This window comes from Mixophyes fleayi, chromosome 4, assembly GCF_038048845.1.
Source record: "Mixophyes fleayi isolate aMixFle1 chromosome 4, aMixFle1.hap1, whole genome shotgun sequence".
Classification (NCBI taxonomy): Eukaryota; Metazoa; Chordata; class Amphibia; order Anura; family Limnodynastidae; genus Mixophyes; species Mixophyes fleayi.
Genome location: NC_134405.1, coordinates 19,613,799 through 19,640,314, shown reverse-complemented (window position 1 = coordinate 19,640,314; position 26,516 = coordinate 19,613,799). Strand labels below are relative to the sequence as shown.

The following is a 26,516-nucleotide window of genomic DNA, read 5'->3' as shown; positions in this document are numbered from 1 at the left end:
GTTAAAGGGGATATGAGCTAGTTAGTTAGAAAAAGAAAGAAACTTGACAAAAAGAATAAAACGGTTCTATGGATAGCAAGTCAAACAAATGAGGATAGAGACAGAAGATAAAATACATAGAACGATTACCATATATTCCTACACTCTGACACTCATACACAGGGGCCAGATACTGGACAACCAGTCCTACATACACTGATACTCACACACAGGGGCCAGACACTGGGCAGCCTCTCCTACACTGTGACATGAACACACAGAACAGGGCATGGACAGCCTGGACCATGTTATATCACAAATGACACTAACCTCTCCTATTGCTCGTTTATAACTCTGACAGCAGTAGAGAAAAGAAATAGATTAATACAGTAAAATATCACCGTTCCTCTCGGACACAGATCAAGCAGTATATTTGGGGCAGCATGAGCAACAAGTGGGCCCAATTGTATCGTCTAACCCCAGTCCATGCAATGTAAGACAGATGGGAACTACAAGCGCCCCCCTTCCACTGAAGCATGGCTCATCTCAGCATCTCTTCTCCCCAGCTCTCTCTACACCACAGGATGGGAGGTAGGACACTTACAGCCGGACGTCCTGGCCGGGACCGATGCTCATCTCCTGGGGTTTTGCTGCCGGGGGGACTGATTGAAGACTCCTCCAGCTTATGAGGGGCTGCAAAAGAAATCATGCTGTTGTACAAGTGTGGAAAACAGACAAGAATAACCTGCTACCAGAATGCTCTGGGCCTTTCCAACACCTCCCTCAGGGGCCAGGAGATATGCAAAATTCTGATGGCCATAGTATCATACGGGGAAACAGAGACCTCTTTAGCCCTCTTATCAGAGCCCGTTCTTACTCTAACACACTGTGTCCATGGTCTCACCTATGCGGTTCCTCTCCAGAGATCCGGCCTGGGGAAGGTTTGGGTGAGGAGACTGCAGTAGGGAATCTCCTCGTTCCCAGCCACTCTCTGCCCGGCGCAGGTCTGGGTTACTGAACAAGAGAGGCGATAAGAAACCACACACATACACAATGCTGTTTTCTTCCACAAGCACACACAGTCCTCCTTTTCACCCTACTTACATGGACTCTATCTAAAGTTTCAACGAGGACCTCTCAATGACTTATTTTTAAAAAAACACTTGGTATTTCCTCAACCTATTGGTTATTGAGGCGTACTACCCCATCAAGAACAGCCAGCAAGGAACAGGTAATGTGAATAATGAAACACAGAACATTGCACCCATCCACAATACTTACAATAAGGAATATACATTGTAGTAGTTATTTGTGAATAGCTCCACGCTGTTTAGGAGGAAGACTATTGCAACCTATAACATTTCAACTCCATTTAGGATGCCACAATATACAATCTCCAGCTTGGGGGTCTGTCAATTCCTAAAATTCAAACAATCCCTGAAACTTCTCTCCTATCCCCAGACACTTGGGTCACACACCAGCAGTTATTCAACTCTGGGGCACAATTAACTCCTGCAGCAAGGGTTCAGCACCTACACCAAAAGGTATATACATATGTTTTGTCTTTCAATAAGAGTGTTATCAGCATGTTCTCCAAGCTTCTGTGCAGTATACTGAAGTATGTGCCTAAGTGACACTATTGCCCCTAGAACTCAGTAGACTCCAGCCCCTAGAAATCAGATTATATGCTTCTCTTTAATGCGCAGTATGGCCCTAAATAAACAAGTTACCTGGCTCTCACAGCCTGCACCTGTCTGTTCCCTCCAGATCCACTTGTATTCAAGGCTGTAGCTATGGACGTCGTTCTCTGAGGAACCTAAGGGAAAAGAATGGGGAGCATTGGTAGAATGACACAACGAGGCCCTGACATGGAGGCGGCCATCTTGTGTGCCTGACGCCACAGTAACAGTTACTGCTCCTAGTGAACTCACATTAGTATTGGTTCAGCACACAGAATGGCGCCTCCACTGAGCGCAGATGTCTGGTACACTTTAGAGGCATATGAAGGGATGGATGAAAGGATGGATGGAAGGATGAAGACAGAACAGGAGAAGGAAACGGAATCTCCATTACAGACAGAGGAGACTAAGGATGGATAGTGGGGTACAACATGCAATACCCCAGGGTATTTGCACATGTAGACTGAACCCACGCTCAGATGTCTGATTACATCAGATTAGACCGAAAGACGCACAAAGAATAACCTCATAGTTACATGTATTGGTTGGCGTGAGGCCTGCTATAAACACACAGTAGAGAGAATTATGGGAAAAGGCATCAGATAGGCAAAGAAAGGCAGCAAGATCCGGACAGGAAGAGGAAGCATGTAAGAAATGCAAACGGCATCATCAAGAAGAAAAACAGAAGAGACTCAGGGCATTATGGGAAAGAGACTGCGGAGGTTTAAGATCAGGTTAAGGCTATTGTTAAATACAGAGCCCAGAAACAATGTATTACTGGTTAGAAGATGCAGCCAGCAGCAATTAGTAACAGTTTGGAACAGGCATCAAGAGAAAAATGAAGTTAAGACTGAACAATTACAGTTCGGAAGAGGCAATGATGCCCTAGAAACGTCTAGACAGAAAGGATTAAAATGCAGCACACAGAAGAGTAGAGCGTCAAACTAGATTGTATTTTTGGCAGGAGAGGAGACCGTCATATCCCCTGTTACCTTGGGAGGAGGGACCTCTGGCTCCATTTTCACCCAGGGACCCCTGTCAGTCCGGGCTGAGGGTATAACCCGATCTGGGGAGGGGTCTGAGGTCTGACGGACTACCTGGCTCCGAGAGACGGGAGTGACCATAGCGGGCTGGCGGCTGTTGATGGGGGCAGGTGAGGGGTCCTGCAGGGAATTGGGGCGAGGGCTGGGTTTCAGCACCATACGGTTCTGTGGAGTGGCGCGGAACTGCTGGAGGAGAAATGGATGGAGGAATGGATACGTGGATGGATGACACGTTGTGAATGACCTTTTATACAAAGATTTGTTAGACTACTAAAAATCCCAGTTAGGTTTCATGTGCAAACATTTCCTTATAACCATATAACTGTCTTGCACCCCAATTCCAACATACATAAAAGCGCACAGTAAAAAAAAAAAAATGAAAAAGCACCCCCCTCTAATAAAAATTGCATTGTCAGTGTTGTACCCATGCTTTGCGCAGCTAATTCCTATATAACGTTGCCTCTTATAAATGCAAAAGGACACTGCATTCCTGATCTAACGGGTTAGAGGACATGTGAATTATAACTATGAAAAAACAAATAACACACAAAATAGAGGCTACTATTGGACATTTGATGTGATGGCATCAAGTATGTATGATTTACATAGACATCCATTAGATCGCATCACTTCCCACCAGGTATATTCACAAAGTACAGCATGTGCACAAAATAACATTCATGTGTGTTGTCCTATTACACTATTTAGATCCTCGTTATGTCAGTATTGCCCTAAATCTCAATCTGGAGATAAAGGAGCAGCACTGAATATCTATAAAAACAATGTTAATAATTGATCACTTCCTCTTTGAAATACAGAAAACCTTTCAAAAGAAAAACAATCTGTAATATCATCTTTCTGACTTGAAGGACAATTCCCTGTTTGGTCTACGTTTCTTTAGAAGACATTTGGTGATGGCCCCTATGCTGGGATCTCTTCCATTGCACCGTGGAGACCCCTGATGAAATCTGTAGAGTAGACCCCTCCCTACTGCCCCACTGTGTACTAGCGCTACTATAATGACATGCTGGCGGGGTCAGTGCAGACCAGGCTTCCTTTATCTAAACATACAGATTAATTTTGAACCTTGGCCTTAGCAATCAGTTTTAATGCTTCAGATTATTAAACATCTTATTTTGTCAAATAGATAGTTATGGAAATAACCACTAAGGGGCGCTGTCTTACCTTATGTTCCTGGAGTTCTAGAGGCCTCTGCGAGGGAGGGGTTTGCGTAGGGGTCCCGGCGCACTCTACGGAGCCGAGTTTAGTGATGGAGAGCGGTGAGCTTTGTTTGTTCAGCCTGGAGCGTTCCTCCACCTCATAGAAAAAAGACAGGTTTTTTTTATGCCCAGTATAAGTGTCTCCTTATTAAGCATAAAATTGTATATACTGGGGAGACAGGATTCTGGTAAAAGTTAGTCTAGCCCACAAAATGGCCACTTCCACCATGTACATTTAAAGCACGACAAATTCTCAGTACATATTATTTATTTATATAGCGCCACTGATTCCGCAGCGCTGTACAGAGAACTCATTCACATCAGTCCTTACCCCATTGGGGCTTACAGTCTAAATTTCCTAACATACACAGACACAGACAGACAGACAGACAAGGGTCAATTTTGATAGCAGCCAAATTAACCTACCAGTATGTTTTTGGAGTGTGGGAGGAAACCCACATATTCCAATCACTTGCCCACTGTACAGGCCGACTCGTGCCCATCACAGTAAGAACCACATAAATGTACGACTATTTTTTTTTTTTACAATTTAACATGATGTTCATAATCCTGGTAAAGTTTTATTAGAAAAACATTAAATAAAATACAATATTTGCTTTTTTGTTGTAGATATGATGCACTCAACTAGCGTTGCTCCTCTCTTTGGGGTAGAAGGTTTGGACACACTGCACACGTGGTTATTGCATAGATAAACACAGTATTATTCCCTGGTGACCGTGGGGGATTGAAACCCCTCCTGAATTCACATGTAGAACACCAGAAATATGTCGCACGCTGCACATGCATCGTGTTAACGGCTATAACAGGATCTGGGGACAAGAACCGAGAGGCCCGGTCATGTGACTGCTACAGGCCTCTCACAAACAGCACGGATGAGTTGGAGCCAAAGCAGACAGTTTTGCCCACATAAAGTAAACAAAGCAGAAGACAAGCCATGGATCACATCTACACACGCTTCGATAGTGCCTAATTTTCACATTGAGCCTTCCCTATAGTTTATAGTGATCTAATGCAGCATTGTGAGCCCTATCAAGCAGATCCTTTAATATAAACCAGCTTCAAATTCAAGGTCTGGCTCTGTGTGATCCTGGAGGAAACATCATATCTCCCTGTACCACCAAGCCTCGCACAGAAGCCGGGCAAGGGACAATTTTGAGGGATATTTATTGATAAGGAACAAGTAAGGATAATAAGAGAGCCTACCTCTCTAGCCCAGGCGGGCTTCTCGCTGGGGTTCATAACGATCCGGTTATAGTGATACAAAGGTTTCTTCTCCTGCTGCTGCTGCTGTTGTTGTTGCTGCAGGGACTTGAGATAGGCGTGCTCCTGCTGGAGTTGTCGCTGCAGACGCTCCGACTGACGCTGCTCTTCCAGCTGTTTACGCTTGTACTCCTGTCCAGATAAAGCCTGCTAAGTGTGTCGGCACAATCATTTATTCTTATAGTAACTTGCACACATTCCACCCTGCTCTGTACACCGATAGGCAACAGGATGCGGGTTACAAAAGTAAAACACTATACACCCAATACAAACATGGACATAGAGAGGTTCATCTACAGTAATAAAACATCACGGGTTTAAGGGTTCATCACAGCAAAGGCAGAGACGAGAGGGTCGCAGTGTAGAAATAACAGGAAAGGACAGGTTCATCCTAAATTCTGTCTTCACTAGGATCTGTATCCAGTCTAATATATAACAGGGAACACTCTGCCCCCATGTAGATTATAAAGTGCTACAGATACAGAGAGGGTATCCCTCTCCTTACTGTACCTTAGTTGTGTCACACTGTAATGCAATGTGTGATATAGTACAGTGTGTACCAATACAACACAGGGTGTGACAGTGTAGTACAGTGTGTATGAATACAACACAGGGTGTGACAGTGTAGTACAGTGTGTATGACTACAACACAGGGTGTGACAGTGTAGTACTGTGTGTATGAATACAACACAGGGTGTGACAGTGTAGTACAGTGTGTATGAATACAACACAGGGTGTGACAGTGTAGTACAGTGTGTATGAATACAACACAGGGTGTGACAGTGTAGTACAGTGTGTATGAATACAACACAGGGTGTGACAGTGTAGTACAGTGTGTATGAATACAACACAGGGTGTGACAGTGTAGTACTGTGTGTATGAATACAACACAGGGTGTGACAGTGTAGTACAGTGTGTATGAATACAACACAGGGTGTGACAGTGTAGTACAGTGTGTATGAATACAACACAGTGTAGTACAGTGTGTATGAATACAACACAGTGTAGTACAGTGTGTATGAATACAACACAGTGTAGTACAGTGTGTATGAATACAACACAGGGTGTGACAGTGTAGTACAGTGTGTATGAATACAACACAGGGTGTGACAGTGTAGTACAGTGTGTATGAATACAACACAGGGTGTGACAGTGTAGTACAGTGTGTATGAATACAACACAGGGTGTGAGTGTAGTACTGTGTGTATGAATACAACACAGGGTGTGACAGTGTAGTACAGTGTGTATGAATACAACACAGGGTGTGGCAGTGTAGTACAGTGTGTATGAATACAACACAGGGTGTGACAGTGTAGTACAGTGTGTATGAATACAACACAGGGTGTGACAGTGTAGTACAGTGTGTATGAATACAACAGTGTATAACAGTGTAGTACAGTGTGTATGAATACAACACAGGGTGTGGCAGTGTAGTACAGTGTGTATAAATACAACACAGGGTGTGGCAGTGTAGTACAGTGTGTATGAATACAACACAGGGTGTGGCAGTGTAGTACAGTGTGTATGAATACAACACAGGGTGCGACAGTGTAGTACCGTGTGTACATATGCAGCACAGGGTGCCACGGTGTAGTACAGTGTGTTACGTTGTAGTTGTGTATGTAAATAAACAGGACAGGGTGTCACGTTGTACTACAGTGTGTACATATACAGCACAGGGTGTCACGGTGTACTTGTGTATGTAAATAAAAAGGACAGGGTGTCCCTCTGTAGCTGAGCAGCTGTATAACTGTAGCACAGAGTGCTGCACTGTAGAGAAATGTACAGACAGTATAATGTGTCACTGTGTAGTATGGGGTGTACATACTGTAAGCAGAAAATAAATGACATACACAGCACAGGGTGTCACAGCGGCAGCAGGGCACGCGGATTCGCAGTATAGGATGTTGTTATAAGGAAGTACATCCCTATACAGCACACAATGTCACGATGGACAGGTAGTGGGGGCAAAAAATGAATACATCTGGGTCAATGAGTGACACCAAGCATATTGAAAACAATGGATTCCCCTATAGTTATGCGACTGCCATGGTTGTAATAGGCAGTGACTATGAAAAGAGGGGCAATTGTTGTGGTGCATTTGGCAAGCGCTTCATGACCAAGACAGCTCAACTTGCCAGTGTATTATAAGCAATAGCGTCTAAAGGTGATGTCAGCTCCGGGGGCAACAGTGAAGGGAAGCAGTGGTGTACACCTACACTACAGCGTGTCACAGTGGAGGCAGAGCAGGTGTATACACACAGTACAGGCTGTTGGTACAATGCAGTGTGTATATTCAGTGCTGCCGACGGGAGTATAGGATAATACCAGCTGATGACAAGGCGAGGAGGGCCAGCATTATAATAGGTAAGAGGAAGGAGCGGACATTTACCAGTAATAGGGCCTGTTCCTGCAGAAGCTGCTGCTGTAGAATTTCTAACTGTCTCTGTTCTTCCTCTAACTTGTGTCTGATATATTCCTATGAGGAGAGATACAGAGAGAGCCAAGAGACAGGATGGGAGAAATCATAGAGAAACACAGGTGGGAGAGGAGGAAACAGTTCCATATTACACATGAATATTCCCCTTCCCCACAATAAGGACACAGCCATGACTATCACAGGGTAACAGACAAGGATAATGTGAGAATTTACTCCCCCCCTCCCCTACCAACATCATCATTACCGTCCTCTGTGAGGTACAGACACAGACAGGAGGAAAAGTAGCAGAGACGTCAACGGCTTTAGTGTGCCCTCGTCTTACCGGGTGCCCGTCAGCGGCTTTAATATGCCCTCGCCCCTAATGGATGTCCGTCGGCGGCTATATTGTGCCTTCGCCCTAACAGGTGTCCGTCAGCAGTTATATAGTGTGTCCTCGTCCTACCGGGTGACAGTCAGCGGTTATATAGTGTGTCCTCGTCCCACCGGGTGGCAGTCAGCGGTTATATAGTGTGCCCTTGTCCCACCTAGTGACAGTCAGCGGTTATATAGTGTGCCCTCGTCACACCTAGTGACAGTCAGCGGTTATATAGTGTGCCCTTGTCCCACCTAGTGACAGTCAGCGGTTATATAGTGTGCCCTCGTCCCACCTAGTGACAGTCAGCAGTTATATAGTGTGTCCTCGTCACACCAGGTGACAGTCAGCGGTTATATAGTGTGCCCTTGTCCCACCTAGTGACAGTCAGCGGTTATATAGTGTGCCCTCGTCCCACCAGGTGACAGTCAGCGGTTATATAGTGTGCCCTCTTCCCACCTAGTGACAGTCAGCGGTTATATAGTGTGCCCTCTTCCCACCTAGTGACAGTCAGCGGTTATATAGTGTGCCCTCGATCCCACCAGGTGACAGTCAGCGGTTATATAGTGTGTCCTCGTCCCACCTAGTGACAGTCAGCGGTTATATAGTGTGTCCTCGTCCCACCTAGTGACAGTCAGCGGTTATATAGTGTGCCCTCGTCACACCTAGTGACAGTCAGCGGTTATATAGTGTGCCCTCGTCCCACCGGGTGACAGTCAGCGGTTATATAGTGTGCCCTCGTCACACCTAGTGACAGTCAGCGGTTATATAGTGTGCCCTCGTCCCACCAGGTGACAGTCAGCGGTTATATAGTGTGCCCTCGTCCCACCTAGTGACAGTCAGCGGTTATATAGTGTGCCCTCTTCCCACCTAGTGACAGTCAGCGGTTATATAGTGTGTCCTCGTCCCACCTAGTGACAGTCAGCGTTTATATAATGTGCCCTCGTCCAACCTAGTGACAGTCAGCGGTTATATAATGTGCCCTCGTCCAACCTAGTGACAGTCAGCGGTTATATAGTGTGCCCTCTTCCCACCTAGTGACAGTCAGCGGTTATATAGTGTGTCCTCGTCCCACCTAGTGACAGTCAGCGGTTATATAATGTGCCCTCGTCCAACCTAGTGACAGTCAGCGGTTATACAATGTGCCCTCGTCACACCTAGTGACAGTCAGCGGTTATACAGTGTGCCCTCGTCCCACCTAGTGACAGTCAGAGGTTATATAGTGTGCCCTCGTCCCACCTAGTGACAGTCAGAGGTTATATAGTGTGCCCTCGTCCCACCTAGTGACAGTCAGAGGTTATATAGTGTGCCCTCTTCCCACCTAGTGACAGTCAGCAGTTATATAGTGTGCCCTCGTCCCACCAGGTGACAGTCAGCGGTTATATAGTGTGCCCTCTTCCCACCTAGTGACAGTCAGCGGTTATATAGTGTGCCCTCTTCCCACCTAGTGACAGTCAGCGGTTATATAGTGTGCCCTCATCCCTCCGGGTGACAGTCAGCGGTTATATAGTGTGCCCTCGTCCCACCAGGTGACAGTCAGCGGTTATATAGTCCTGGTCCCACCAGGTGACAGTCAGCGGTTATATAGTGTGCCCTCGTCCCACCAGGTGACAGTCAGCGGTTATATAGTGTGCCCTCGTCCCTCCGGGTGACAGTCAGCAGTTATATAGTGTGCCCTCTTCCCACCTAGTGACAGTCAGCGGTTATATAATGTGCCCTCGTCCCACCTAGTGACAGTCAGCGGTTATATAATGTGCCCTCGTCCAACCTAGTGACAGTCAGCGGTTATATAATGTGCCCTCGTAGCACCGGGTGACAGCAGTTATATAGTGTGCCCTCGTCCCTCTGGATGACAGTCAGCGGTTATATAGTGTGCCCTTGTCCTACCTAGTGACAGTCAGCGGTTATATAGTGTGCCCTCGTCCCACCGGGTGACAGCAGTTATATAGTGTGCCCTCGTCCCTCTGGATGACAGTCAGCGGTTATATAGTGTGCCCTCGTCCCTCTGGATGACAGTCAGCGGTTATATAGTGTGCCCTCGTCCCACCTAGTGACAGTCAGCGGTTATATAGTGTGCCCTCGTCCCATCGGGTGACAGCAGTTATATAGTGTGTCCTCGTCACACCTAGTGACAGTCAGCAGTTATATAGTGTGCCCTCGTCCCACCAGGTGACAGTCAGCGGTTATATAGTGTGCCCTCGTCCCATCGGGTGACAGTCAGCGGTTATATAGTGTGCCCTCGTCCCACCAGGTGACAGTCAGCGGTTATATAGTCCTGGTCCCACCAGGTGACAGTCAGCGGTTATATAGTGTGCCCTCGTCCCTCCGGGTGACAGTCAGCGGTTAGTGTGCCCTCTTCCCACCTAGTGACAGTCAGCGGTTATATAGTGTGCCCTCGTCCCACTTAGTGACACTCAGCGGTTATATAATGTGCCCTCGTCCAACCTAGTGACAGTCAGCGGTTATATAATGTGCCCTCGTACCACCGGGTGACAGCAGTTATATAGTGTGCCCTCGTCCCAACGGGAGAGAGTCAGCAGTTATATAGTGTGCCCTCGTCCCTCTGGATGACAGTCAGCGGTTATATAGTGTGCCCTCGTCTCTCCGGATGACAGTCAGCGGTTATATAGTGTGCCCTCGTCTCTCCGGATGACAGTCAGCGGTTATATAGTGTGCTCTCATCCCTCCGGATGACAGTCAGCGGTTATATAGTGTGCTCTCGTCCCACCGGGTGACAGTCAGTGGTTATATAGTGTGCCCTCGTCCCACCGGGTGACAGTCAGCGGTTATATAGTGTGCCCTCGTCCCTCTGGATGACAGTCAGCGGTTATATAGTGTGCTCTCGTCCCACCGGGTGACAGTCAGCGGTTATATAGTGTGCCCTCGTCCCTCCGGGTGACAGTCAGCGGTTATATAGTGTGTCCTCGTCCCACCGGGTGACAGTCAGCGGTTATATAGTGTGCCCTCGTCCCACCTAGTGACAGTCAGCGGTTATATAGTGTGCCCTCGTCCCACCTAGTGACAGTCAGCAGTTATATAGTGTGCCCTCGTCCCACCTAGTGACAGTCAGCGGTTATATAGTGTGCCCTCGTCCCACCAGGTGACAGTCAGCGGTTATATAGTGTGCCCTCTTCCCACCTAGTGACAGTCAGCGGTTATATAGTGTGCCCTCGTCCCACCTAGTGACAGTCAGCGGTTATATAATGTGCCCTCGTCCAACCTAGTGACAGTCAGCGGTTATATAATGTGCCCTCGTCCAACCTAGTGACAGTCAGCGGTTATATAATGTGCCCTCGTCCAACCTAGTGACAGTCAGCGGTTATATAGTGCGCCCTCGTCACACCTAGTGACAGTCAGCGGTTATATAGTGTGCCCTCTTCCCACCTAGTGACAGTCAGCGGTTATATAGTGTGCCCTCATCCCTCCGGGTGACAGTCAGCGGTTATATAGTGTGCCCTCGTCCCACCAGGTGACAGTCAGCGGTTATATAGTCCTGGTCCCACCAGGTGACAGTCAGCGGTTATATAGTGTGCCCTCGTCCCTCCGGGTGACAGTCAGCGGTTAGTGTGCCCTCTTCCCACCTAGTGACAGTCAGCGGTTATATAGTGTGCCCTCGTCCCACTTAGTGACACTCAGCGGTTATATAATGTGCCCTCGTCCAACCTAGTGACAGTCAGCGGTTATATAATGTGCCCTCGTACCACCGGGTGACAGCAGTTATATAGTGTGCCCTCGTCCCAACGGGAGAGAGTCAGCAGTTATATAGTGTGCCCTCGTCCCTCTGGATGACAGTCAGCGGTTATATAGTGTGCCCTCGTCTCTCCGGATGACAGTCAGCGGTTATATAGTGTGCTCTCATCCCTCCGGATGACAGTCAGCGGTTATATAGTGTGCTCTCGTCCCACCGGGTGACAGTCAGTGGTTATATAGTGTGCCCTCGTCCCACCGGGTGACAGTCAGCGGTTATATAGTGTGCCCTCGTCCCTCTGGATGACAGTCAGCGGTTATATAGTGTGCTCTCGTCCCACCGGGTGACAGTCAGTGGTTATATAGTGTGCCCTCGTCCCTCCGGGTGACAGTCAGCGGTTATATAGTGTGTCCTCGTCCCACCGGGTGACAGTCAGCGGTTATATAGTGTGCCCTCGTCCCACCTAGTGACAGTCAGCGGTTATATAGTGTGCCCTCGTCCCACCTAGTGACAGTCAGCAGTTATATAGTGTGCCCTCGTCCCACCTAGTGACAGTCAGCGGTTATATAGTGTGCCCTCGTCCCACCAGGTGACAGTCAGCGGTTATATAGTGTGCCCTCTTCCCACCTAGTGACAGTCAGCGGTTATATAGTGTGCCCTCGTCCCACCTAGTGACAGTCAGCGGTTATATAATGTGCCCTCGTCCAACCTAGTGACAGTCAGCGGTTATATAATGTGCCCTCGTCCAACCTAGTGACAGTCAGCGGTTATATAATGTGCCCTCGTCCAACCTAGTGACAGTCAGCGGTTATATAGTGCGCCCTCGTCACACCTAGTGACAGTCAGCGGTTATATAGTGCGCCCTCGTCCCTCCGGGTGACAGTCAGCGGTTATGTAGTGTGCCCTCATCCCATCGGGTGACAGTCAGCGGTTATATAGTGTGCCCTCGTCCCTCCGGGTGACAGTCAGCGGTTATATAGTGTGCCCTCGTCCCACCAGGTGACAGTCAGCGGTTATATAGTGTGCCCTCGTCCCTCCGGGTGACAGTCAGCGGTTATATAGTGTGCCCTCGTCCCATCGGGTGACAGTCAGCGGTTATATAGTGTGCCCTCGTCCCTCCGGGTGACAGTCAGCGGTTATATAATGTGCCCTCGTCCCACCAGGTGACAGTCAGCGGTTATATAGTGTGCCCTCGTCCCACCTAGTGACAGTCAGCGGTTATATAGTGTGCCCTCGTCCCACCTAGTGACAGTCAGCGGTTATATAGTCCTGGTCCCACCTGACAGTCAGCGGTTATATAGTCCTGGTCACACCGGGTGACAGTCAGAGGTTATATAGTGTGCCCTCGTCCCACCTAGTGACAGTCAGCGGTTATAGTGTGCCCTCGCCCCACCGGGTGACAGTCAGAGGTTATATAGTGTGCCCTCGTCCCACCTAGTGACAGTCAGCAGTTATATAGTCCTGGTCCCACAGGGTGACAGTCAGCGGTTATATAGTCCTGGTCCCACAGGGTGACAGTCAGCGGTTATATATTCCTGGTCCCACCTGACAGTCAGCGGTTATATAGTCCTGGTCACACCGGGTGACAGTCAGCGGTTATATAGTGTGCCCTCGTCCCACCTAGTGACAGTCAGCGGTTATATAGTGTGCCCTCGTCCCACCTAGTGACAGTCAGCGGTTATATAGTGTGCCCTTGTCCCACCTAGTGACAGTCAGCGGTTATATAGTGTGCCCTCGTCCCACCTAGTGACAGTCAGCGGTTATATAGTCCTGGTCCCACCGGGTGACAGTCAGAGGTTATATAGTTTGCCCTTGTCTTACAGTGTGGCGCAGTGACAACAGATATAAATGTGCCCTCATCCTGCAGTGGAGTCACATTTACTGGAGACTCACCTGCTCCCTCTCAGCCATCCGCCTCTCCTCCTCCCGCCGTATATCATCTCGCCTTCTCTGCTGTTCCTTCTCCTGCTGCTTTCTTTGCTCTCTCTCCCGATGCTGTTGCTGCAAATAGGACAGGAATGGACATACTGTAGTAATGTAACATGGACAGAAAAGAGGGGAGGAATTATGCTCCTCAGCCAAGCTTCTATAAGACAAACCAAATGGGTAGGTTGGAAAAGAAAAAAATAAATTCTTACTTCCTCTACACGCCTGCGCTCCTCCTTCTGCTCCTCGATGCGCCGCTGACGCTCGTGCAGGAGCTGTTTGATATGAGCCTCAGAGTCGCGGTGCTGAGGTCCCATCTGCTGCTGTTTCAGGGCTTCCGAATTACTCTTGTTCTCCTGTTGCAGCCTCAGGAACTCGCGCCTCAGTGTGGACTCTCCCGGCACGTTCATGATGGAGCTGACAAATACAAGGCAGAAATTAGACAATTTACGGTGAAATTTCTGGCCAGAAAAGGGCCCCGGATCTCCCTCCAGAAGGAATAGTCCTCCTTTCAGCAACGTTTACACAAGTGGTTTATATGCAGATTTAAAGCACCGCCTTCGCTCATGTATGAATCACTGTCTGTATATAAGGATTTTTAATGTAAAGGAAGCCTAAGGCTTACAGCAGAATGTCGGCAGCAGTGACCATAGAGTGTGAGCTCACCTTGGCTCTCCTTCTTCACCGTGATTCTCCTCCTCATCCTCACTGCCACTGTATTCATACTCTGTCTCATCTGTTTCGTTAAGAGATATAAACAGACCTATTACCTTGTGCTAATCACAGAAAATACATTCATACATCTTAGACTTAGGAAGGGAGAGGTCACTGTGACCTGATAAACATGACACCCTTCTCATCTCACACTGACCTCTCTCCATCCTCCTAATACACAGACATCAGGACACACTGACCTCTCTCCATCCTCCTAATACACAGACATCAGGACACACTGACCTCTCTCCATCCTCCTAATACACAGACATCAGGACACTGACCTCTCCTCCTAATACACAGACATCAGGACACACTGACCTCTCCTCCTAATACACAGACATCAGGACACTGACCTCTCTCCATCCTCCTAATATACAGACATCAGGACACACTGACCTCTCCCCTCCTCCTAATACACAGACATCAGGACACACTGACCTCTCCCCTCCTCCTAATACACAGACATCAGGACACACTGACCTCTCCCCTCCTCCTAATACACAGACATCAGGACACTGACCTCTCTCCCTCCTCCTAATACACAGACATCAGGACACTGACCTCTCTCCCTCCTAATACACAGACATCAGGACACACTGACCTCTCTTCCTCCTCCTAATACACAGACATCAGGACACACTGACCTCTCTTCCTCCTCCTAATACACAGACATCAGGACACACTGACCTCTCCCTCCCCTAATACACAGACATCAGGACACACTGACCTCTCCTCCTAATACAGACATCAGGACACACTGACCTCTCCTCCTAATACAGACATCAGGACACACTGACCTCTCCCCTCCTCCTAATACACAGACATCAGGACACACTGACCTCTCTCCCTCCTAATACACAGACATCAGGACACACTGACCTCTCCTCCTAATACAGACATCAGGACACACTGACCTCTCCCTCCCCTAATACACAGACATCAGGACACACTGACCTCTCCTCCTAATACAGACATCAGGACACACTGACCTCTCCCCTCCTCCTAATACACAGACATCAGGACACACTGACCTCTCCCCTCCTCCTAATATACAGACATCAGGACACACTGACCTCTCTCCCTCCTAATACACAGATATCAGGACACACTGACCTCTCTCCCTCCTAATACACAGACATCAGGACACACTGACCTATCTCCCTCCTAATACACAGACATCAGGACACCTCACCTCGTCCTAATACACAGCCATATTGCGACCTACCTTTCTCCCCACGTTTCTTTCTGGACCTGTCGATGTGATCTTTGAGCTGGATCCTGACCTGTCTCTCCGTGGGCTGGTCCCGGATAAAGGGATACTTCAGGAGCTGCTCAGTGGGTGGCCGGCTCACATAGTTCTTGATTAGACAGGTGTCAATAAAGTCAATAAATTTCTTGGACCTATAGGATTAACGAGAGAGATCAATCGGACAGAGGAGATCACACAAACGTTAAGACGTACGAGTCATCAGTAGGTCATTATTCAACGGGATATTTGCAGGAGTATGGTGAAAGCACAGACAGGGAGAGACCGCTTACCCGTACTATACCGAGTCTACGCTGCCAGTGCGGAGATTGTGTTCATTGCTTACAAAGCGCTTCCCTTTCATACAACAATTATTACTTAAAATGACCGAGCGATTTTTTTTTGTAATGTAAGGATGTTAGGAGTCACCGGGGAGGTGTGTTTCCACATAAAAAGCACAATAAGGTATCAGTGACCTTTAACTCTTGTGTTTATTTTATACTGCAAAAGTTTCAATGAAAAACAAAACAAGATGCTTGTATGAGGTTATCCTGGACAATGATAGTTACATGTCGGAACACTGTCACACTCAGGATTCCACATATAACTGAAAGAGCCAGGAGGCAGACCATCCCAACATCACAGGTGGCAGGATGCATTACCATGTATGCATATCAGAAATGGACAGAGACAATAACACAATATCAGTTACATCATTCCCTCCCAAGCTGGGGTGTGCAAGCCACAAACTAGGGGATGGATGGCTATTTTGTTTGTGTGTGTGGGGGGGGGGGGGGGGGTGACGTGGATTAATGACAGCTAACCACGTAACCGGGCGGAGGACTTGGCCGAGCTACCTCACACTGTTTATTTAAGCAGGGAATTAATGCGATCCTATAATCTGCCCCATGCGGCTGGCATTAGAGCTGTAACAAGGTACTTACCATTTCTTGGACTTGAGTTTCGGAGGAGGGTTCCTGGGGATGAGGAATAGGGCTCTCATGGGGTGCATGTCACAGAGAGCTGGAGAGAAATCAGGACAACGCAGTGAGAGATATGGACCATGGACCAGATGCATTTTACACAGTAAGCGTTGAGCCGTTCGTTACGCTGAGCTTCATAACAGTATAACCAGTCTACACTACAATAAACTGGACACCAGAGGAATTTATTATTCTGCTGATTAGAAGATACCCGATCTGGCCAACCTGTGGGTCTCCAGGTGTTGTAAAACTACAAGCCCCATTGGTGCACTGCCAGGGACTACTGGGACTTGTAGTTTTACAACACCTGGACAGCCACAGGTTGGCCAGGCCTGGTCTACACCTCCTCTTCAGACACTTACTGCACTGCTGACCACTGTACATTAACCCCAGACACCACATCACCTTCTCTGAATCAGGAAGTCTGTGTATGATGGGACTCCAGAGTTATGAACAGACAGATCCAAACAACACACCACATTCACATACTGAAATCTGCTTCAGTGGAGTCGCAAGGGCCAACGATGGTACCAGCAACATCAATGTGACAACCAGCCTCAGGTTGCTGGAAAACTAGGTAAGTGATCTATGGGAAAGAGCTACCAGTTCAGAGAAGCGATTAGCAGAAAGAACAACCTTCCGGGTGAGAAGAGACAAGGGATCATAAAGGGGCGCAAAAGGAGCACTCTGCAGGACCTGCATAGATATAAAGGAGAAGAAGCACGGACTGAACATCTGGAAGCAGCCCCATCTGGTATGGGGGAAAAATAAATCAATTTACACGCTGAGGACACGAACCTAAGAATCAAGTCTCTAAAAGCCATGTCATTAAGGCAAGTCCCTTACAACGCCCGGTTGAAAAACAGGACCTGAAACAGAAAGGCGGCTAAAGAGGAAGTCGCTGAGGTGGACCGATTGACCAGATCTGCACATGAGGCGATGACCAAATGTCTGCACGGCTTCCAGTTTAACCTTCCCTAGTATTTGACCTAGTGCCGTATAGGGGGAGCTCATAATTTGTGACGCCAACATTTCTATTTCCGAGGAACCCCAAACCTTTGCAAGAAGAGACTGGCACAGAAAGACGTTGCCTGTCACATAGACAGGCGACACACAGGTTTCCATGCTGTGAGATGATAAGAGGTCCATCTCCTGCCTCATGGAGGTAACCCCCCTGTAAGACAGTAGAACAGGACTCTAAGTACCTGAGAGGGTAGTTCTAAGAATGTAGGACTGTGTTTTGAAGGAAGCACTGACACAATAGCAGGGTTCTAGGCATAATATAATAAATGTTAAGTCTGTTTCTGGCCCTCTCTTGTTGGGACGATGCCAGAGGAACATCCCCTGGGTCTTAAATGTTCCATGTATGCAAAATTAATTTTGATGTGAGTGAAATACGCCCAAGAGTTCAAATCACTCAGGAGTGAACCCGCCTTGTGCCCCCTCCTATCCAGGGAGTCTTAAGTGCCAGTCCCCATCATCGGACGTACCGGGGTCAGCTCAGTTCTGTGGCACTTTTTTTTTTTTTTAAATAATAGTATTATTCTGTACTTTGATATTTTCCTAGGGGAGGTGAAATGCTTATCCACTTAACAGTACTGGGGCCTAGGGAAAAAGGCTGTAACTCAGTCCGTTTGTGTGCCATCGGTGCAGTAGTCACACGGGTAATTAGCCAAGATTCACCCTGTTATTGTGACAAGTATGTAAGGATTTTTCCTATGGCACTACTACCATAGTCAAGACCATATCCCTCAAACACTCATGCAGTAACAGATGACAATGTGCAAGGTGGTCTGAAGTGAAGATTAACTTTTGTGAAGCACCATACCGAGATCAAGCCGCAGGAACGCATTGGACGTTGACAGGGTCATAGATGATTTGGGCTGGTTTATAATCCAGCTACCAGCAGCTGCCTAGTAAACTGGAGATTATTAATTGCTAGCTTCCGGAATTAGACCATTGCCAGGACATTGTCCAGATGCAGAACACTCAAGACTCTCCGACGACATGGAAAAACCACCATAGAGGCCATGACTTTGGTGGAGACCGGAAGTTAGAACCCTGGAAAGCAGAGTGGAGGAAACACTGGTGGGCCCTCTGTATGGGGAATATATAGGTTCAAGAGGCTGAAGCAACTCCAAACTGCCTACTACTCAGAAATGGACACAGAGGGGACAAAAAGATTTTGAAAGAGGTGCGTCTCTACCACCTGGCCCAGACAGGCTTCAGAAGACATTGCCATCACAAGTCTTTGTGCTCTCCCATTTTTTCTTTAGAAGGACTTCTCTGTGGGTGGTGCGGCATTCGAGGAGGCAGTCTGGGGACTTGAGGATCAATGTACCTGACCGCTCCGGAGAGCGAGGAGCGAAAGGAGCTTCTGTGGCAGAAGTTATACTCAGAAAGGAAGGATCTGTTCCCAGGCCCAGCATCCTTGATCATCTTCTTCAGTGCACACTAACTTTTTTACATCTCATCCTAGGATTTCCCATTTGTTAAAAAAATAAAAACAAACAAAAAATACCTATCCAATATGCAAAGCGGTTTTGTATTAACATGAAGTGCTGGGCTTGAGGCGATACAAAGCTCCTCCGATGCAGCACTGTAGAATATGGACATGTAACGTGCATTTTCCCCACCAAAAGAGTGATACTGACTAGTACACAGAATCAGATAAAATAGAACATGTCATAACAATCTCTTCAACCTCAATAGATCCCTCATTAATATAAATTCAGAGACAACAATCCATTAGTACAGAGCTGTTACTGAACAAATGTTACGTCAATACACACTACAGAACATTTCTAAGTTCCCCAGGAGGAAACGCTTTATCTGGAGCTATAAGAATAATTTTATCATACAGTGAAAATAACTTACGTGGAGCTCCTTCTGCCATCTCTATAGCTGTGATTCCCAGTGACCAGATGTCACTCTGTAGAGACAGTCACAAATATAGAAGTGTATTACAAATCACTGTCTTTCCCATTGCTCCTCGGAGACACAGACAATAAGGCTGGGTACACACTATAGGCTTTTCAGCTGATTATTGTGCCAATCACACAATTTTTATGGTAGATTTGTAAGGCGCCACAGTACCGTACAGTAGGGAAAATAGGACATAAATAAAACAGGGACATATAAGGTAGACAAAATAAGTGCAGACATAAAAACAGAGGGTATGAACGACCCTGCTCACTAGAGAGCTTACATTGTAAGCAGAAGAGGGCACAGCTGAAACAAGAAGAGCAAATGTGGTTCAGAGTGGAGACTGGGACAGATGTAAGGGTGCATTAGTGTTATTGGGAATAAGGTCACCTCTAAAAAAAAAAAAAAAAAAAAAAAGAGTTGGGTTTTCCAAGAGCGTCTAAAGATTTGAAGGCTGGGGGAAAGTCTGATTGGACGCGGTAGGGAATTCCACGAGTGGGGAGGAGCACGGGAGAAGTCTTGTAGGCGGGAGTGAGAAATGGTAATCAGAGACGAGACAAGGCGCAGGTCATAATTAGATCTAAGAGAGTAGGAGGGAGAGTATTTTGATACAAGATTTGAGATGTATGCAGGAGTAGTGATGCTGAGTGCTTTGTAGGTAAGGGTGAGTAATTTGAATTTGATTCTGGAGGACACAGACAGTGTAGAGATTTGCAAAGTGGTCTAGCAGATGTGGAGCAGTGAGGGGAGAAGATCAGTCTTGCAGCAGCTTTTATGATTGATTGAAGTGTGGATATATGGGTGTCAGGAATGCCAGATAACAGTAGGTTGCAATAGTCAAGACAGGAGATGATGAGAGAATAGATAAGGGTTTTGGTAGCATGTTGAGTGAGAAAAGGGCGTAATCTGGCAATGTTTTTAAGGTGGAGTCAACAAGACTGGGAGAGAGTCTGGAAGTGAGAAATAAAGCAGAGGGTGGAGTCGAGGGTGACACAAAGGCAGCGGGCTTGGGAGACTGAGGAAATTGTGGTGTTATTGACAGTGAGGGAGAATTGAGCACATGGCAGGAGGGAAAGCTCTGTTTTGGACAGGGCAAGAGATATAGATTTGGGTGTCATCAGAGAAGGGATGGTATTGGAAGAAATATCTTTCCAAATCGTGCCGATTTTGTCTGTGAAGTAGGTGGAAAAATCACGGGCTGTGAGGGAGGAAGGGGAAGGAGGTGCAGGTGGGCAGAGAAGTGAGTTGAAGGTGGCAAAGAGGTGACGTGGGTTAGAAGACTGGGTGTATATTATAGATTTGAAGAACGTTAGTTTGGCAGTTGAAAGGGCAGTGCTGTAAGATTAAGAGATGAATGTATAGTTGGGTGTTGCGGCTGGATCACTTATAAATAACTTATTGTATAAATTTATTTAAAGGTAACACTGCAGGGCACCAGTTTGTATTATTGCAATGTGCTGCTTTTTATTATATTGTGTACACTTTTTGTTTATAGGAAATGGATTTATGGCTGAGACCGAGCCAGGGAAGAGATTCATTTTGCGTGTTGTAACTCTGCTAGAGGAAATCTCCAATTAGGCATATGTGGGGAGGGAGTCTGTTTTGCTGATAACAGGAAATGCTAAGAAAGTCTATTCAATGTGAGTGACCAACACTTGAATACACAACAGGGAGTCGTTACCTGCAACCTGCCTGGATAAAGGGAAAGGAACCTGTCTGAGCATTTTAAACAGCACGTGATGTAGGATATCATAGATAAGTGTACATTTTGTTAAGTATAAATTGCATTTAAATCCATGTTTGGGTAACATATTGCACTGGTACCTTAAACCAGTGTGTACTGTCCCTGTCAGGATACTTGAGCTAAATAAACATCACTTGCTTCAAGATCCTGCTTTGACAACTTCTTCCATGCTGTAATTTCCTATGACCCACAGATTAGACCCAACGCTAATCCTTTCCGGCTGTTCTGAGGTTTGGACCCAGCTTTCCAGTACCACCGCTCTGCCCGCTAACCAGCAGCTCTGGCCAGTGTGAAAGGCCTAGGGGGATCCATCCACAGCAACCTAATCTATAGGAAAAGGTCAGGGGTACCAGCCCAGGTACACCAACAAGGGGGTACACCAGCAGCGACAATTACCCAGAAGGAACGCGGTTGCTGGGTGCCGTGAAGGAGTACAGTGGAGGCAGCAGCGTAAGGGAACGGTGGTAAAGTAAGCCCAACCGGTTACCAGCAACAACAGACCGAGTGGCATAGGCAGTCCATCCTGTCAGTGAGATAGGAACAAGATTTCCTCCAGTGGAGCTCTGCAGTGCAGAAGCACATTTGCTGGTAGCTGGTATGGTATGGTTGGTGTGCCATGGAAGGGGTTCGAATAGTCAGAGACTGTATGTGGTAGCTGGAGCTGAGGCAGCCTAATTAGGAAAGGACAATGCAGTCATTGGAGAAAATAGTTGCTTTAGTGAAAATGAGAAGTGGATTGGGGTAAGAGTACTTAGGTTTCGTTATGTATGTGTGTATTTGGATGCAGGGGGAAGGGCATGAGGTAAGGTGAGGCTGAAGGAAAGGAGGTTGTAGTCAGAGTGGAAAGGGTAAATTGGAGAAACTAGAGCTGGGTGCAGTAGCATGAGAAGGCAATGTCAAGGGAGTGCCCATCACTGTGGGTGGAAGATGAGGTCCATCGGGAGAAACCAAAGCAGGAAGTAAGAGGTGTAGTGGCAGAAGAAACAGTGAGATTAATAATGGAAGTATTAAAATCACCTAGTATGAGAGCAGGCAGGTCAAAGGATAGGAAATAAGTGAGCCAGGCCGCAAAGTTGTTAAGGAATTGGGAAACTGGACCTGGGGGGCGATAAATGACAGCAAAATGAAGGTGGAGAGGATAAAATAGATGGATAGTGTGGACTTCAAAGGAAGAGAACGAGAGGGAGGGTTCAGAGGTTATGACTTGGAAGGTGCAGTTTGGAGAGAGTAGAAGGCCTACTCCACCACCTTGTCTGTTTCGTGGTCTGGGAGTGTGGCTGAGGGAGAGTCTCCCATAGGAGAGAGCTGCAGGGGATGTAGTGTCAGACGAGGGCAGCCAAGTTTCTGTAATGGCCAGGAGGTTTAGGAATTTAGAAATGAATAGATCATGGATGGATGTAAGTTTGTTACAAACAGATCTGGCGTTCCATAGTGCACAGGAGAAGGGAAGAGAGGGTAGTGGAGATATGTGGATAAGGTTGGCGGGATTAGAAGTACGGGGTGGATGGAAAGATTTGGTGTGGAGCGAGGAGCGTGAGCAGATAATGGGGAGTGTACAGGCCCAGGGTTACGGAAGATATCACCAGCAGCCATGAGAAGGATCAGGGTGAGGAAATGGACATGTGAGGAGGATTTGTGGGTGTGAGGTTTATTTCTGTTTATGTAGGCTGGTGAGTGTGGTGGGTGCAGGAGAGAATACAGTTCATGCACAGACTAGCAATGAGTCTGTACACATGAAGGGTAATACAGTGACAGACAGAATGGAGCTATGAGTCTGTCCCTCCCCTGCAGGAGGACAAAGAAAAAGAAAGTGCATGAAGTGCCAGAAGATAAGTTTCTTACCCTGTAATCATACGTGGCATCTGGGTTCTCATCACAGGCAATGACCTCCGGCGCCATCCAATAGGGTGTTCCAATGAACGTATTTCTTCTACCAACTGTGCGATCTAGTTGGGCACTCACACCAAAATCGACTGAGGAAAGAGGAGAAACTTCTGTAAAAAAACATCTATTGGGGGGGGGGGGGGGTGTTTAACAAGATACATAATGTATTATTGACGAGTTCAATATGTCTATACTTCAGAAATGGATGAGGGTTGGGGCTGGTGGGTACCATCCTCTAACATGACTATAAAACAACCATTAGGTTGCACAGAAGTAACCTACGAGTGAGGAGTGGTCTCATGAACTCACCGAGTTTCACCTCTGCGTTCTCAGTCAGGAGGACATTTTGGCCTTTGATATCTCGATGGATGACTTTGTGAGCATGGAGGTGGGATAGTCCCTGCAAAAAGACCATCAGCGTCAATGGAGGAAATGTCAAAATCAAATGTGTAATATCATGTTAACATCAGAGCCCTGATATCACGCACTCTGCTCTGAGCCATGCCAGAAATGTCCAGGACTACAGCAGGATGAGATACAAACCATCCACTGATACAGACATGGGGTTGAGAGAGGAGGGTTTACCAGCCTGTGATCACCAACATCACCCAGCAGATATATATATGGACATGGAAGAACCCAAAGCCCAAAACATATGCACAAAACGTCTCTCACCCGCAGGATTTCCCGGCAGATGTAGGCAATGCAGTCTTCCTTCAGAGCATTCCCCTTGGTGTTCTTCACCAAATCGGTGACTGATCCGGCACCGCAAAACTCCATAACCAACTGCGAAGAGACAAGAGAGTCCACAGCTAATATATACAATGTACAGTCAGGTCTGGGTGGCTTACAGTCTAAACACAACTGGGTGATTTCCATAATCACACAGAGCCTGTTGATGTAACCTATAACACTATTTATGGAAGGAACAAATTCTTGGCCATGGTTACCATGAAGGACGGCTGAGGTCCTCAAGTCAGAGATACAAATAAGAATGCTGGATTCGAAAATGCACAAAGCAACTTATGAGAGCTTGCGCAACAAAGTACTCAAAGAAATTCATAACCCAAACAGTACAGTCTGCAGAGGTCCCAACCTATATTATGGGTTTAGGCCCTGTATACAGTAGTGTCTGCAGAGCTCACGATCAAGGCCCATGTTCTCACCCATAGCTGGTCATCGTTCCCCGGTGGACTCTTCTTGATAAAGGCTCCATAGTACGTTGCAATGTTCCGATGGTGGGAATACTTCTTCAGCATGTTAATTTCCTGCTTAATCTCCTCCTCTTCATCCTAAACATAAATCATGTCAGGCAGAGAAGACACAAGTTATCTCATAACCTTGTTTACTTCTTTCTCACTGAGCAGGGGAGTGCAAACGTCAGGTCGTACTGCCCAGGACAAGTAATGACACCTTAGCTTTATAACAAAATCTGTGTATTACTGAGCCATATAATATACCAGAAATAACTAATGTTCTTATGTTGTCTGTTCTATCATTCCGGAGAAGACATTTCCAAAGAGCTGTGTAGGAGTGTGGTGCTTCTATATCTTGCATCATTGCCTTGCAGTCTCCTAGGTAACAGATGATGTTCTGTATAAATTTCAGAACATTCATACCCAAGCATGGACAATGTAGTCACAGCAAGCATAACTGATATGCTATGTTTTATTATTGGGGTTTCTATCCTGTGTTAGCACCAATTTAGACAGTTTCTTAGAATTGTTTTGTTGTTGACTACAGCTGCTTTTCATATAGCAGAGACACACCTTCAGCTGTAGCAGAAAACTGGAAAGAGCAAAACGTGAACAATGTGTTTTATCCCCGTAAGCGGACATTTTTACTAGAACATAGTTCATGTAATACATGACTAGATTATATAAGACCTTACCTCAGTCACGTCCATGACTTTAATCGCGGCGAGCTGCCCCGTCTTGACATGACGACCCTATGAGAGATGGGAAATAGTGGGTCACATGGCAAGACACTTTAACATGTTATTATTGGCTTTATAGCTTCACAACAAAATGATACCTGTTGGGACCCATAACAGGTGTCTGCAGTAGAAAATTCAGGTTATACAGGCCATGGGCACCTGTGTTTTGTCCGATAAGGATATAAACGTATATCATCATTTATTTATATAGCGCCACTGATTCCGCAGCGCTGTACAGAGAACTCATTCACATCAGTCCCTGCCCCATTGGAGCTTACAGTCTAAATTCCCTAACATACCCACAGACAGAGAGAGACTAGGGTCAATTTTGATAGCAGCCAATTAACCTACTAGTATGTTTTTGGAGTGTGGGAGGAAACTGGAGCACCCGGAGGAAACCCACGCAAACACGGGGAGAACATACAAACCCCACACAGATAAGGCCATGGTCGGGAATTGAACTCATGACCCCCAGTGCTGTGAGGCAGAAGTGCTAACCACTTACCCACCGTGCTGCCCCAAAATCAGCCAATGTCTGCTATATTATTTACTGGTAATGGCCCCACACTGGCGCCTGGCTGATGGTGGTGAAAATGCCACTCCTCCAACCTGGGCAGTCCAGCATTTTTATTTACTGACCATGTTGGGGTGGTATTTGCTATGGAATAAACGGCTTTCAATGCACGTGGTGTCATACATAACACTTTTTTTGTTTGGTACTTTTAAATAGAGCCGCACAGCAATACACAAATTCTAACAGAACGAAGTGGTGGAGGGAAACGTGTGCAGTGCAACTCCACAACAAAACTAAACACCGAGGAAGTAGACGATTATATCCGTTTCATAACCTTTCACTGACTAATGACAAGGAGTCTAATGATATAGCTACAATTATACAGGCAATTACATAGGCCAGGATCATGACTAGAGGACCTCTGCCACTTCATGGCTAACATTTTATATTCTCTTGCAGCCTTAATGATAATAACAGCGTTTTGCATTTTACAACCTGTGTTTCCCTGGAAATATATATTTGTTTTACACTATCCATGTAAATTTTAGAATATTTACGGACCATATAGGTCTTTTTTTTAAGCAGCATATCAGAGAAAACCTTTATTTTATGTGCATTACATCTGTGAACACAGCAAACTGTGCATCCTAAGAGATGCTCTTTCACAGCACAATCCCCCACTACTTCCTCCTTCCCCAAGCATCATGTGACCACTTAGAAGCTCCATAACTAACTGGCTCTCACTCATGTTACACTCTGCAGGTCAAGGTGCATGAGAACTAAACTCAAACGCTCACAGCTGTTAGACACTCATCTTTATAGTGGAAACTATATAACTACTCTGAACAAAGAGGATTTTGCTAAAGGAACACCGAGCCGACAGTGATCCTGGAAACCAGGCTTCGTGGCACAAAAGGTAAAGCATTTATATCGGATGGCAGCTTTAATTTGCCCCAGGA

General features: G+C 46.7%; 1 protein-coding gene and 1 long non-coding RNA gene across 8 annotated transcripts in view; both read right to left on the bottom strand.

The window, feature by feature from the left end:
- Positions 1-26,516, bottom strand: part of MINK1 (misshapen like kinase 1) — a 57,471-nt gene that overhangs the window by 7,708 nt on the left and 23,247 nt on the right. Inside the window, exons 3-21 of one of the 7 annotated variants that reach the window (XM_075206386.1) lie at positions 24,999-25,055; positions 24,274-24,399; positions 23,783-23,893; positions 23,417-23,507; positions 23,066-23,196; positions 19,432-19,486; positions 16,516-16,594; positions 15,551-15,726; positions 14,275-14,344; positions 13,821-14,025; positions 13,576-13,683; positions 7,595-7,681; positions 5,146-5,334; positions 3,887-4,018; positions 2,651-2,887; positions 1,710-1,795; positions 884-993; positions 584-672; positions 310-333 (exon numbers count right to left, since the gene is read on the bottom strand). In XM_075206386.1, the coding sequence (XP_075062487.1) occupies positions 310-333; positions 584-672; positions 884-993; positions 1,710-1,795; positions 2,651-2,887; positions 3,887-4,018; positions 5,146-5,334; positions 7,595-7,681; positions 13,576-13,683; positions 13,821-14,025; positions 14,275-14,344; positions 15,551-15,726; positions 16,516-16,594; positions 19,432-19,486; positions 23,066-23,196; positions 23,417-23,507; positions 23,783-23,893; positions 24,274-24,399; positions 24,999-25,055 (2,163 nt within the window). Of the gene's footprint in view, positions 1-309; positions 334-583; positions 673-883; positions 994-1,709; positions 1,796-2,650; positions 2,888-3,886; positions 4,019-5,145; positions 5,353-7,594; positions 7,682-13,575; positions 13,684-13,820; positions 14,026-14,274; positions 14,345-15,550; positions 15,727-16,515; positions 16,595-19,431; positions 19,487-23,065; positions 23,197-23,416; positions 23,508-23,782; positions 23,894-24,273; positions 24,400-24,998; positions 25,056-26,516 lie in introns of all 7 variants that reach the window. The other 6 variants (XM_075206391.1, XM_075206388.1, XM_075206389.1 and 3 more) reach the window with 6 other exon arrangements.
- Positions 14,575-15,473, bottom strand: LOC142149696 (uncharacterized). The gene is made up of 3 exons (XR_012690873.1): positions 15,272-15,473; positions 15,088-15,159; positions 14,575-14,611 (listed from the first exon to the last, which is right to left on the bottom strand). It is a non-coding gene; the product is annotated as an uncharacterized LOC142149696 (long non-coding RNA).